The 13,178-nt window shown below is 48.8% G+C and overlaps 1 protein-coding gene across 1 annotated transcript in view; it reads left to right on the top strand.

Moving 5' to 3' along the window:
- The window catches only part of ARMH4 (armadillo like helical domain containing 4), a 33,790-nt gene extending 21,445 nt beyond the window's left edge, over window positions 1-12,345 (top strand). Inside the window, exons 4-6 of the mRNA XM_064153621.1 lie at window positions 7,215-8,577; window positions 9,998-10,210; window positions 11,991-12,345. Of these exons, the coding sequence (XP_064009691.1) occupies window positions 7,215-8,577; window positions 9,998-10,210; window positions 11,991-12,271 (1,857 nt within the window). The 3' untranslated portion in view covers window positions 12,272-12,345. The remainder of the gene's footprint in view (window positions 1-7,214; window positions 8,578-9,997; window positions 10,211-11,990) is intronic.
- Window positions 12,346-13,178: the final 833 nt, after the last annotated feature.

Below are 13,178 nucleotides of genomic sequence, written 5' to 3'. Positions count from 1 at the left end.
CCAATGCTGGAAGTGGAGGTGATGTATTATGTATTAAGGTGCCTTACTAGGGCTGGTAGGAAGCTGTCCTTACAGAATGTTAATACCTCATTTGTCTGCTTGTAAGGAGTCCTGTTCAGAGGAGCACATCTCTCTTTGCCTTTGTGTGGTCGTTGTCTGTACAGTTGTCTCATTTGACTTGGGCTATGTTGGTGGCTGGGGTAGAGTTGTCTCAGTGTTGGCAATTCACTGTGAGCAGTTGGAGATGGCTTAACTGGTTGAGGTTTGTTTATCTGAAGTAGGTGCTGTAAGAACATCAGCTCTACAATCCACTTGATTGAACTAGGTGAGGACGCAAAGTAAGATGAAATGAAGGAGTTTATTCTCAGCTTGTGTGCAAAAGTAGCAGTTGGGAGCTCTGCAGTGTGTTGTCTGCTGGCTTTTGTATTCAGCACAAGTAATAAGGCTTGGATAGCATACGTTAGCACTCTGGTGACATGGCATTTGATTGCTGGCAGTTGTTTGACTTGGACATTATGGCTAAATCTTCACATTAAAAGATTTGCAGTATTTTTGTCCGTTTCACTTATCAATCAGTGGACGAATTGTAGAGCTGACCACGTCCAGGACTTTTCAGCCAGTCAAAACTGGCATAATCAAGCTTGTATTTGGAGGTGTGAAAAGCTGTGGTCTGCAAAAGGCTAAGCAGTGATTTGTCTGAAGCTGACCTCTTCATCTCCTCTGCTCTTTGCTATATGATGCACACAGCCACTTCAGCTGTGGAGTACAAGTGTTTATCTCTGTGTGGGAGAGGGATTGTTGGAACAGGGCTGTTAATTCAAATGAGTTAAAAGCTTGATGCTTTTTTTTTTTCCTATTTCAACAGTTCAGGAAAAGACACAGCCAGAACTTGCCCAGGGCATAAAATAACAGCAAAGTGTTTTCTTGGGAGTTTTCTCTGAACTGGGTGGAAATAAAAAAGCCATCTTAGGAAGCAGTTGTCTACAACTGTGGCAGAGGGGAGAATTTTGTTCTTTGCAATGTGTCTATGTAAGGAACAGCTACTGAAGAAGGAAAAACCTGGTCTGCTCTGTGCTTGTCCCCTGCAAGCTTGCCCTGATGGATTGGCGGTGACAGGATGGGAGTCCTTTCATCAGTTTCTGAGAGCTGACTCTTCAAACGAGGCTCAAATTCAGAGGGGGTTAATGCTTTAGTAGCTATTGCTAGTGCTCGTTGTATGGGCCAGGGAAGCAGCTTGATCCAGAAAGATCCAGCTGTGTCTGCAAGGCTGTTTCAGCTGGTGACCAATTTGTCTCTATTGTCCCTCAGCTTAGTGACTTGTCCACGGTAGTAGCTGGTTCTTATGCTGATGGGCAGCTTCTGGAGATGCCCGGGTTTGGCACCTGTTCTTAGCCTAGAAACCCCATTGTGCTTCTTTCCAGCCTACCAGGTGTTAAAACTTTTTCTGTGGTGAAGATGAAGCTCCTTGGCTGTCTGCGTCTGTGCTGCCTTTGCAGCTGGGCAAACTGTGTACTGTATCTCTTGGGATCTGTTGTTAAGTGCAGGGGAAGTAGCTGGTGGTGTCTTTTGCCCTCTGTGCTTCCTGTTTGAAGCAAGGATTAATTTTTTTTCTGCAGAGCCTGGCCAGTGCTTGGCATTTGTCCTCCAGGGCTTCAGCTTGAAGAATGCCAAATGAAATGTAGGGATGAGGAGTTCCTGTGGTTTGGAATGCTGGCTTCAATCTAGTAAAGAAAAAGCTTGAATTTACTACAGGGGAGGTGCTTGGTCAGAGCAGCACGCTCGGGCTTGCTCTTATCACTTGGCTGAGGCTGTAGAGCAGACTGACTATAAAACCAGCCAGATGGGAGGATAAATGTCTAGTCCAATGCAGCTTGAGTAACAAACTGCTCTGCAGCCAGCAGTGTGCTAAAACCTGGATTGCTTTTGCGTTAAGTGGAAGTGCTACAGCAAGGTGTCAAACTCTGCTTAAGAAGATACCCAAGTCAATGCTGTTTATACACTGCCTAATCCAGTCTCTTCCTAAAGCTAAGTAGATCTTAAGCTCTGACTAATCTTCTTTTGAAGTGTGAACTTGTGCCATTATCATGCAGCAAGCTCCGTGCTACTATCTGCAGCTTTCACTGAATGTAGCAGACTAGGTTAGCATAGATCTAGTTGTTGTGGATTTCCTGAGCAAACAACTCTCCAACGCTGCTTTTGCCTTCTACAAATGTGGCTGTGGGCAGCAGTGCTTTTCAGGCTAGGGAAACAGTATGGAGCTGCCCAGACACCCTAGTAACTCTTGCATGAGGCTAGCACTGACTACCCATGCTGTCTACTAAGGAGAAAAAGGAAAGGCTCTGAATACTACTTTTCTAAACATTTTAATCAATAGAACTCTAAAAGCCAACCTCCTAGGGAGCAGATTTCCCTCCTATGCTGAGAGTTCTGATCCTCTGATCCATAGTAAAGATGGAGTAAGGTTGTTGAGGAGATCTTGCCTGGCCTCTTCTCCCAGGCAACCAGCAATAGAACAAGGGGACACAGTCTCAAGTTGTGCCAGGGTAGATATAGGCTGGATATTAGGAAGAAGTTCTTCACAGAGAGAGTGATTTCCTATTGGAATGGGCTGCCCAAGGAGGTGGTGGAGGCACTGTCCCTGGGGGTCTTCAAGAAAAGCCTGGCTGAGGCACTTAGTGCCATGGTCTAGTTGATTGGTTAGGGCTGGGTGCTAGGTTGGACTGGATGATCTTGGAGGTCTCTTCCAACCTGGCTGATTCTATGATTCTATCAATCTTTTGGTACTTCTGCTAACCACCTCCTGAATGTCTTAGGTGATTTGAGAACCTAAAGCTAGAAACCTACATATATACACCATGAGACCTTACTGTGACCTCGCAGTACTTAAAGGGGGCCTGTAAGAAAGCTGGGGACAGATGTTTTAGCAGGTCCTGTTGTGACTAGAAAATGGATGATGGTCTAAAACTAAAGAATAGATTCAGAGTGCAGTGAAATGCTGGCCCAGGTTGTCCAGAGAAATGATTGAGTGCTCCATCCTTGGAAACATTCCAGGTCAAGTTGGCTGAGGCTCTGAGCAGCCTGGTCCAGTGGAAGATTTCCCTGCTTGGAGCACAGGGATTGTACTAGATAACCTTTGAAGGTACTATCCAACCCAACTGCACCTTGAGTCCTGTGTCCAGTTCTGGGCTACTCTATTCAAGAGAGATGTTGAGGTGCTGGAAGGTGTCCAGAGAAGGGCAATGAAGCTGATGTGGGCCTGGAGCACAGCCCTGTGAGGAGAGGCTGAGGGAGCTGGGGGTGTGCAGCCTGCAGCAGAGGAGGCTCAGGGCAGAGCTCATTGCTGTCTGCAGCTTCCTAAAGGGAGATTGTAGCCAGGTGGGGTTGGGCTCTTCTGCCAGGCAAGCAGCAACAGAACAAGGGGACAGAGTCTCAAGCTGTGGTGGGGGAGGTCTAGGCTGGATGTTGTTAGGAAGTTGTTGTCAGAGAGAGTGATTGGCATTGGAATGGGCTGCCCAGGGAGGTGGTGGGTGGAGTTGCTGTCCCTGGAGGCACTTAGTGCCAAACCTGGCAGAGGCACTTAGTGCCAAACCTGGCAGAGGCACTTAGTGCCAAACCTGGCAGAGGCACTTAGTGCCATGGTCTGGTTGATTGTCCAGGGCTGGGTTCTAGGTTGGATTGGATGACGTTGGAGGTCTCTTCCAACCTGGTTGATTCTATATGTGTATACATGGAACATATAGGACTGCAAGAGAAATGCTGTGACTGTCTTATAAGTGCAGCTGAAGTTGCTAAACCTACTTGCTTAAACTAAAAAGACTGCTGACGTCTAGAGAAACTCTGTTTGGGTCCAAACTGTTCTTTAGGGAAAAAAACAAAAAACCCAAACAACCTCTTGATGCTTCACTAAGTCTGGTCTTATCTGACCCTTGCTAAAGAGGTGTAATGTGACCATAATTTATATTCATCAGCGTGGCAAGGCAGGTGTATGTCATTGGGAACTAACAATCTAGCTTCTGTGATATACTCTTAATACTTTTTCATTACAGAAGTGCATAAAGGATTAGTCTGGAAGAGTAGCTCAGAGTAGTTTTGAGGGAGGTAATTCTTCCTCTCTGCTCTGGTGAGACCCCACCTGGAGTACTGCATCCAGTTCTGGAGCCACTATGACAAGAGGGCTGTGGAGATGCTGGAGTGTGTCCAGAGCAGGGCCAGGAGGATGCTGAGAGGGCTGCAGCAGCTCTGCTGTGAGCACAGACTGAAAGAGTTGGGGCTGTGCAGTCTGGAGAAGAGGAGGCTCCCAGGTGACCTTCTTGTGGCCTTCCAGCATCTGAAGGGGGCTTACAAAAAAGCTGGGGAGGGACTTTTTAGGCTATCAGGGAGTAACAGGCCTGGGGGGAATGAGCAAATTTTGAGGCAGGAAGACTCAGAGTGGAGATGAGGAGGACGTTGTTGATCATGAGAGTGGTGAGAGGCTGGAATGGGTTGCCCAGGGAGGTGATTGAGGCCCCCTGGCTGGAGGTGTTTGAGGCCAGGCTGGCTGAGGCTGTGTGCAGCCTGCTCTAGGGTAGGGTGTCCCTTGGCATGGCAGGGGGGTTGGAACTGTCTGATCCTTGTGGTCCCTTCCAACCCTGACTGATTCTAGTGCTGTCAGTTTTCAGCTGATTTTGGCAGAGAGGGTAGAGGAGGCAGGTGGGAGGCCACCCATCCTCCAGAGAAAGGAAATGCCACCAGATAAAATGAAAGGCATCTGTGATGGTGAACAGCTTCTTGGTGGCTTGTTTGTCCCTGAGCACCTGGTGTGTGTGTGTGGCCTGTGACAGGGAGTTATTCCACCAGCTCAAACTGCTGAGGGCAGGGGCTGGAGGGAGAGTGGAAAAAATGACTTCATGTGCCCTGAAGGGTCAGATAATGGAGCCTGCAGTAGTTTACTCTGACTTGTGTATCTCTAAGCTGGTAAATACTGAGGTTGTCTTCTGTGCTACAAACAATCCTGCACATCACTGAACCATAGAATTGGTTGGAAAAGACCTCCTAAGATCACCAAATATGGGTGCTAAAGCATGTTCCTCAGCATCATATCCCTGCATCTCTTAAAATGCCTCTAGGGATGGGGATTCAACCATCTCCCTGGGAAGCCTGTTTCAGTGTTTGAGAACCCTCTCAGTGGAGATGTTGTTTGTAATCATAGAATTGTTTTGGTTGGAAAAGACCTCTAAGATGGAGTCAAACACTGTGCTCATCCTAATGGCCTCATCTTGGTGCCTGTGAGCAAGACTGCTCTTCTTTGGAAGACTGAGTTTTGGACAACTCCAGCTTCTTTCCTTGCTAATAACCATCAGTTCTGTGGGTCAAAGGCAAGAGCAGTTCACTTGAGAAACTAAGAACATAACAGCGAAAACAAGTGATATCTGCTTGTGATGGTTTGGGTGCTACCTGCTCCCTCACACTTTGTAAAATCACCCAGACTAGACTCAGGGGCTCTGGAGATTCAATGAAGCTTTGTATTTACAGCTTAGCACAAGGTACAAGCAGAGATTTACAAGATCTACAGTTCTACACAGAAATAGACAAAGTAAAAGGTAATACAGAAACACATCAGCCCTTCTAGAAGCCAGAGTCCCCAGGAGGGGCTCCCAGTCACCCTTCCACCTTCCTCCCACCCCTCTACCTTACCCAAGTTCTTACCTTATGCCCAAGGAAGGTTGGCTGGGGAGATTAGGAAGCAGGTGGATTAGTCACACAGACAGCAGGTTAGGTTAGAGAGAGAAGTTCAGCCCAAAGCCCAGACAGGGTCTGTGTTATCTGTGTTTGTGTTTTTATCCTTATACATCTCAGCAAGCCTGTGAGTAAAGTAGCCATCACCATTGTTTTCTTTCACCGCCTGTAATCTAATTCTTCTCCCCAAAACATTCTAGCTAGCTTCAAACTAGCACACTGCTGATAGTTGAAGCCTCCTTCCAGTAGGGCTTGGCTGTGCCGCTCAGAAGCTGCCTTGTGGAAGCGGGGGAGGAGTGTATCAGCTCTGCTGTGTGACAGAGGGTTATTTGCTGTGTGCATGAGGCTTATGTGACCAACTGTCGTGCATGTGATCAAGGAGGCCTTGGAGAGGATGATCTTCGGTTGCTGTGGCATAGAAAGCTCAGGACTGAGGCACCTGTGTGGGGGGAGGTGGCTGGGATCAGACTGCTACTGCTGCGAGGTCCTCCCGCTGTTGCTTCCAGTAACGCAGCTTAGGCTGATGCAGCCTGCCAAGAGCAGGCTGTCAGCAGGCTGGATCACTGCTGGGCTACTGGTTCATTGCTCTGTTGGAATCTCTTGAAGCACGCAGTGATTATACACATGAAACTTTCTGGAAGTGCCTCCATGGTGCAGTGCAGCGTAAACACTGTGCTAATGCAGCAGTGCTGCTCTCTGGTGTGTAGCCTTTCTCTGTGGGGCACAGGAGCCCTTACAGAGGCTGATATTAATGCAGCTCTCCATCCTTCTGTGGTGGGTCTGGTCCTGTGTTGCATCTTGTTCTCTGTGCATGTTCCTCTTGCTGTCAATGCACAGAAAGGGGCTTGCCATAACAAGCTTGAGGCTTCAGTCTGATTCACCTTGACAAGCATCAGTCCTGGACTTGCTAAAGGACAAACTGGTTGATCCTCAGTATATGCCTGCTGGGTAGATCATAGCATTCTACCACTGTAGTGAGAGCTTGGCAAGATCTATTTTGGGCTTCAGATCAAGATTTGGTTTTGTCTAGTGCCTTTACGTGGCTCCAGCCTCAGGTTGTGACAGGAGGTTTAGGGGAACATTAGATAAAGTAGCTTCTCCTAAAAGGTTGCCAAGGCCTGGAACATGCTGTCCAGGGAAGTGGCACAGCCTCCCTGAGGCTCTACCTCAGGTAGAGGAGGTAGAGTAGCCCTGAAGGACATTAAAACCTGTGTAGATGTGGTGCTGAGGGATGTGGTCTAGTGCTGTGTTAACAGTTGGACTCGTTGATCTTAAAGGTCTCTTCCAACCAAAACGACTCTGTGAAGCTCTGTGAAGACTTGTGATTAGGTAAGGTAATACCTAATCACAAGGTAGCTGGAGTGATCTGTGTGCAGAAGGAGTCTGTTCAGGGCTGGCTGTAGGCTACCATGGCTTGGAATTTGCCACCCAGTTATTTAAGGCCAAGTCCATGAGTTGTTCTGGGTATGTGTAATCTTGGTTCCTTTTTCCCTTTCTAGGTCTTGCACTCTGGACTTGTCAGACTTGCAGGCTTCTGGGCACATCTCTTCTCAGCTATGAGGAGATCAGTAGAATTTAACATCTGTGTGGTCACCTGCAGCATCCTGTTCTTATCCTCCAGTCCACCATGCCTTGCATCTCAGCCACTGGAGGAGGAGGATATGACAAAGGTCCAGTATGGAGCCTGGGCAGGGAATGGGGTAGAAGATGAAAGCACAAGTATTCTGAACTTGAAACATAGCCTCAGCCCCTCTGAGCAGGCTGTTTCTGAAGAGCCATGTGAGGTGTCAGCAAAGCCTTCTGAGAACCCCTCAAATGAAGCTTTCATAGGACAAACACCTCTAAGCCCAAGCAACATCATCCCAGGCAGCCAGGGCCTGGCTGCTCACACCTTTTCTGTTGCAGGGGCTCCTGCAGATGAGGAGTTTGGTCCCACAAAGTCAGAGCTGGATGAGGATGGTGCATTCAAGGCTATGCTGACCACAGCTGTGACCACACTGAGCCCTGCTGTCCAGGAGAAGTCTGTTGGTGGCCTGGCTAGTGAGACCACTGTGGAGGATGGTGTTGAAGTAGAGCACAGCTCTGCTGGCTTCCTGGCAAAGCCCACTTCTGGGACAGCTGTGGCATTGCAGGGTAACTTGGGCTCCTCAGCCACACCTCAGACCAACCTGTACCCCAGCTCTCCCATCTGGGAAGCAGCAGGTGACCACCTTGTCACCCCAACTCCCCAGGATCATGGTGTGACCTCTGAGGTGGGAGTGCCAGGAGCTCGCACAGGGAGCCCGTTGAAGTCCCTGGTTGCCCAAGCATCTGTGGCTGCGAAACGTCCTGTCACAGTGACTGAGGCCTCCCTCCCCTTGGAAGTGGGGACAAGCATCAAGCAAGGAGAGCTGCCTGCCATAACTGACACTGTCACCATCCACCCTATGGACACTCTGCCTCCTGACTGGGATGACACAAAAATGGGGGCCATAAGTCAAGGGGAAAGCACATCTCACAAAATGATGGAGAACCTGGGAGCAACAGAACCACCCCAGACCTCACAGGAAATTGTTGGGGAGAAAGAAGATGCAACAAGACTGCTGCCATCCCCAGCATCCCCTCCAACTCTTGAGCTTGCCAAGGAGAACAACTGCACAGTGCCAGTGCAAGGGGAGGAGCTACCAGCAGCTTCCACAGGCAACACTGAAGTTCTGCAGACTGTGAACGTGACAGGTATTGACACAACTGATCTCAACTCACTGAAAAACAGAAACACAGTCACAGCAGAGGAGAAAAGCATCCTGCCATCACAACCAGAGGCTGCTGTGGTGACAGATACACCCTCTGATCTCCCTCCTACTCCAGAAAGCTCATGGAAAGGTAAAACTTGCCAGCAGAAACTTGAATTTAAGTGTGGGGTTTAGCAGAGATGTTGCTGGGAACCTGTGCTTTCTTTTGGGGAGTTAAAGGTGTGATCTTGATACCTGCGGTAGAGGTTGGAGATCTTTTCCCACCCAGAAAAGGCTGTGGACCTTTGTTGGAGTGGTAACAGCCTAGGTCATTCACATCCATCTTTGGCTGTTCCTGGACATGATCTCTCTGTGGACAAGTATGCCCAGTCTGTTGGGTGGTGTTGTCCTGACTTAGTGAAGCATCTGTAGAGAGCTCCTGAAGCTGAGGGGGTGGTTGTAGTAGCAAACAGAAAAGCTGCAGCTGAAGGGCTGTGGCAGGACAGTCTGGAGTTGAAGGGCAGCCACCTTCTCTCTGAAGCCTATTAAAGCTGTAAATGCTTGCTAAATGGTTGTAATGTGTCCTAAATCAAGGAATGGGTGAGCTGTACTGGTAGCCTATGAGTTAGACACTTCCATGGCTTTACAAGGGTGCTCAGATCAAAAGATCTTGTCTAGAGCTCTGTGCTGTCCTTTGGGTTGGAAAGGCAACAGCAGGAGTTTTGTTAGAGTGAAGCTATGACTGCCCAGAGTTTGTACCAGCTCTGTAACCAGCAGGTAGATACCTTCCTCCTGGACAGCTGATGATGTCACCCTGGACTGTACTTGCCTGCAGAGGTGGCACCTTCAGCCTGAAGACTTTCTGTTCAGTGTTTAAAATAGAGGGAATGCTTACAAAAAAAGGAAGTCTGATCAAGTGTTGGACAATGATATCTTCCTAGGCTGAGTAATGCAGGCTGGGGTTTAGGACTTTAATTGCTGGGCATCTTTAATCTTACCTCTTAGGCTACAGAGGCAAAAGGACATCTTCCCCTCATTGCATCCAAAAGATTGAGCTGTAGCTGTAATGAAGGGAAGCTATTTGCATGCGGCTGCTGCAACCTGACTGATTAATTCCCTAAATTAATTTATAAGCACTTGACTTGTCAGTGTGTTCCCTCTCTGCTGTTTCCCAGATGTTGGGGAAACAATTGTCAGTAAGACTTGCATGAGAAAAATACACCCTTCTACAAGGCTCAAGTCTGATAGCTGTGAGAGTTGGTCACTTTGTCAGCCTCCTGTGCTGCAGATGGTTTCTCACACCAGAAGCCTGCAGTGCTGTGCTCCCATGGCATTGCTCTACAGCCCCCCACGTGTCTGTAAGGGGCAGTTAAGAAAGTGAGAACTGATTTTTGTGGCTTTGATTCCTGTTATACTTCTTCTCATGCTGGTCTTTACACAGCACTACCCTGATGATGGCTGGACCTGCTCCTTGTGCTGGTGGGGCATGAAGTTGTTATATTCCTTCAGACCTCTGTTCTGCTGCAGTCAGCTAATCTGTGAGTTGGTACTGATGTCTGTTCTTGCTGCAGGTGTTACCCAGGAGGTGACAACAGTCACCCAGGAGGCTGATGCTGCTCTCTCAGTTGTGATGATGGATCCTGGAGCTACCCAGGGAACAGGAGTTGCAAGTCTTCCACAGGAAAACAGTGGGGAGGACACCCAGATGCCAACTGCTCCTGGTGCCACCCAGATGCTGGTGGCAGCTGGTACTTCTTTGATGGCAAATGCTCCAGATGTAGAAGGTAGGGTACTGGTTTGACAACTGCAGGTTCATTTTCCCTCAAGATGAGATGGTATAACTGAAACCAGTGTCAGTGCTTGGACTGAAGTCTCAACACACAACATCTGCATTTGAAGTGACTGTTTTCTAGCCTTCTGCTGGCTGGCTCTAGTCCCCTTCTGCCTATGCTACCAGACTCACCATGTTGAATTATATCAGTATGCATGTTTTGTTTTATGTAACAGTGAAGTAGAGAGTAAAAAATCACTCTAAATCAAACCAAATCCCCCACATCTATCCTTGCTAGCAAGCTAACTGTCAGCCTTTAACATGTAAGCCAGTTACTTGTGGAGAGGAAGCTCTTATGGAGACAAAGGCAATCACAGATTGCTGATAATCAGTTTGAAGGATAAAGGTGTTTCAGGGTAACATGGGAGCAGTGGCAGGGAAGTAAGACACCTTCTTGCAACAGTGTTGAAGCCTGCACTAATTGACTCCTGTGAGGAAGAGGGAGTTCTTATCAGGTCGATGTAGCTCATACAGAAATGCTTTAAGCAGTTGCAGTCATCTAGCTGCTGCCTTCTGTCTTGATGTCACCTTGGTATGTATGTGTAGGAGTCTGTCTGCTTGTCAGGAGTGTAGCAAGGGTTCCCTTAGCACAAAGCTGACTTTGACCTGGAGTGCCTTTCTGTTGGACTTACTAAGGTACAGCTGTAATGAAAGTGCTGCTGGGCAGCTCTTGTGCTAATTCTTATCTTGCAGGGCATCACAATGCAAATAGCTGTTTCCTTTTATGTCTTAAATTAAGGTCTTCTTGTAGGGGAGAAGAAGGCTCTTCCAGCAGTTTCTATTAATTGATTTGCTTTTGGGATTTAATTAGAAATGCAACTGATATTGCTCTTTGCAATCTACAGTTGAATCTGTCACTTGGTTCAGATCTCAACTAGTGTCTCAGTGCTCTGATTTTGCTGTGGGGTGGTGACTACCAAACCTCAAAGCAAGGAAAGCAAAACCTAGCTGAGTTCATAGAATCAACCAGGTTGGAAGAGACCTCCAACATCATCCAGTCCAACCTAGCACCCAGCCCTAGCCAGTCAATTAGACCATGGCACCAAGTGCCTCATCCAGTCTTTTCTTGAACACCTCCAGGGATGGTGACTCCACCACCTCCCTGGGCAGCCCATTCCAATGCCAATCACTCTTTCTGGCAGGAACTTCCTCCTAACATCCAGCCTAGACCTCCCCTGCCACAACCTGAGACTGTGTCCCCTTGTTCTGTTGCTGCTTGCCTGGCAGAAAAGACCAACCCCCACCTGGCTACAGCCTCCCTTCAGGTAGCTGTAGACAGCAATGAGCTCTGCCCTGAGCCTTCTCTGCTACAGGCTGCACACCCCCAGCTCCCTCAGCCTCTCCTCATAGGGTTTGTGCTCCAGGCCTCTCACCAGCCTTGTCCTTCTCTGGACACCTTCCAGCATCTCAACATCTCTTGAATTGAGGGGCCCAGAACTGGACACAGCACTCAAGGTGTGGCCTGACCAGTGTTGAGTACAGGGGAAGAATAACCTCCCTTGTCCTACTGGCCACACTGCTCCTGATACAGGCCCAGATGCCTCATTAAGGAGTACCTCCTGTGTTGGTTGTCCTGGAAGAGAAGCTTTTGTTAGTGCAGAGTTGCTTGCACATCTTTGAAGGAGGCAAGAGCTTAATAATTTCTTCCACTCTGAGTTGGGTTTTAAGTTTGCTCTTAAACAATGAGGTTGTTAATATTGTGCCAAACTGCTGCTGCTTTCTGTCTTCTGTAGATCTCACAGATGTGGTCCTAGTCACCAGTGAGAAGGCTGTTCTGGCTCCTGGTGAGTTGTCTGCTACTCAGTTTGGACAGACAGAGGAACCATCCAGCAGAACTGTGGTCCTGGTAACTCCAGCATCAATGGCATCTTCTGTCAGAAGGACAGCTCTCCCATCTGCAAGGAAGATCAGTACAGCTGTGACCTATGGGCTGGACCGCCTGGAGTCAGAAGGTACCACTGATCCCAAGACTAAGAGGCAGGCAGCTTCGTGTGGAGTGGCACACTTGCCTTGACACAGTCCTCAGTCTGTCTCTTATTACACAGCTATGTGCATATTTAGTCCCTAATAAAGTTGTTGAAGACCCTGTCCCCTTCCAGGAGATGTAGGAAGCAAGCAATGAACAGGGCTGTGAGGGATGTTCACAACAAGCTGCTGCCACAGCTGGCAGCTTGTGGCTTGGACAGATTCACTCTGATGTGGGTCAAGAACTGGCTGGAGGGTCAGGCCCAGAGAGGGGTGGTGAATGGTGCCACATCCAATTGGCAGCTGTCACTAGTGGTGTCCCCCAAGGATGAGTGCTGGGCACTGTCTGGTTCAATATCTTTAGTGATAATCTGGCTGAGAGGATTGAGTTGAGCATCAGTAAGTTTGCAGATGATGCCAAACTGTGTGAAGCTGTTGGAGGGTAGGAGAGCCCTGCAGAGGGACCTGGCCAGGCTGGATGGGTGGGCAGAGGCCAATGGGATGAGATTGAACAAGGCCAAGTGCAGGGTTCTACACTTTGGCCACAACAACTCCAAGCAGCACTACAGGCTGGGGACAGAGTGGCTGAGAGCAGCCAGGCAGAGAGGGCCCTGGGAGTGCTGGTAGAGAGTATCTGAAGCTGAGGCAGCAGTGTGCCCAGGTGGGCAGCAGAGCCAATGGCCTCCTGGCCTGGCTCAGGAACAGTGTGGCCAGGTAGCATTCATGGGAGCATGTTCAGGCAGCTGGGTAGCCCTTGCTACCATACTGCTGAAATCCTCACCACATGCTCTGCAAGGGGGTGGCTGCCTTCAGTGTCCGGCTGGCTGAAACCTTGCCAGAACATGCTAAGCCTGATTTACACTCAGTATGTGATACTGCTGGGAGAGGCATCCCCTTTGACATGGTCTTCCAGCTCAAAGCTGCTGTCTCATTTCTGGCTCCTCCAGTCTTGCCTC

The sequence above is a fragment of the Pogoniulus pusillus genome, chromosome 1 (assembly GCF_015220805.1).
Source record: "Pogoniulus pusillus isolate bPogPus1 chromosome 1, bPogPus1.pri, whole genome shotgun sequence".
Lineage (NCBI taxonomy): Eukaryota > Metazoa > Chordata > Aves > Piciformes > Lybiidae > Pogoniulus > Pogoniulus pusillus.
This window is presented reverse-complemented; position numbering and strand designations above follow the sequence as displayed.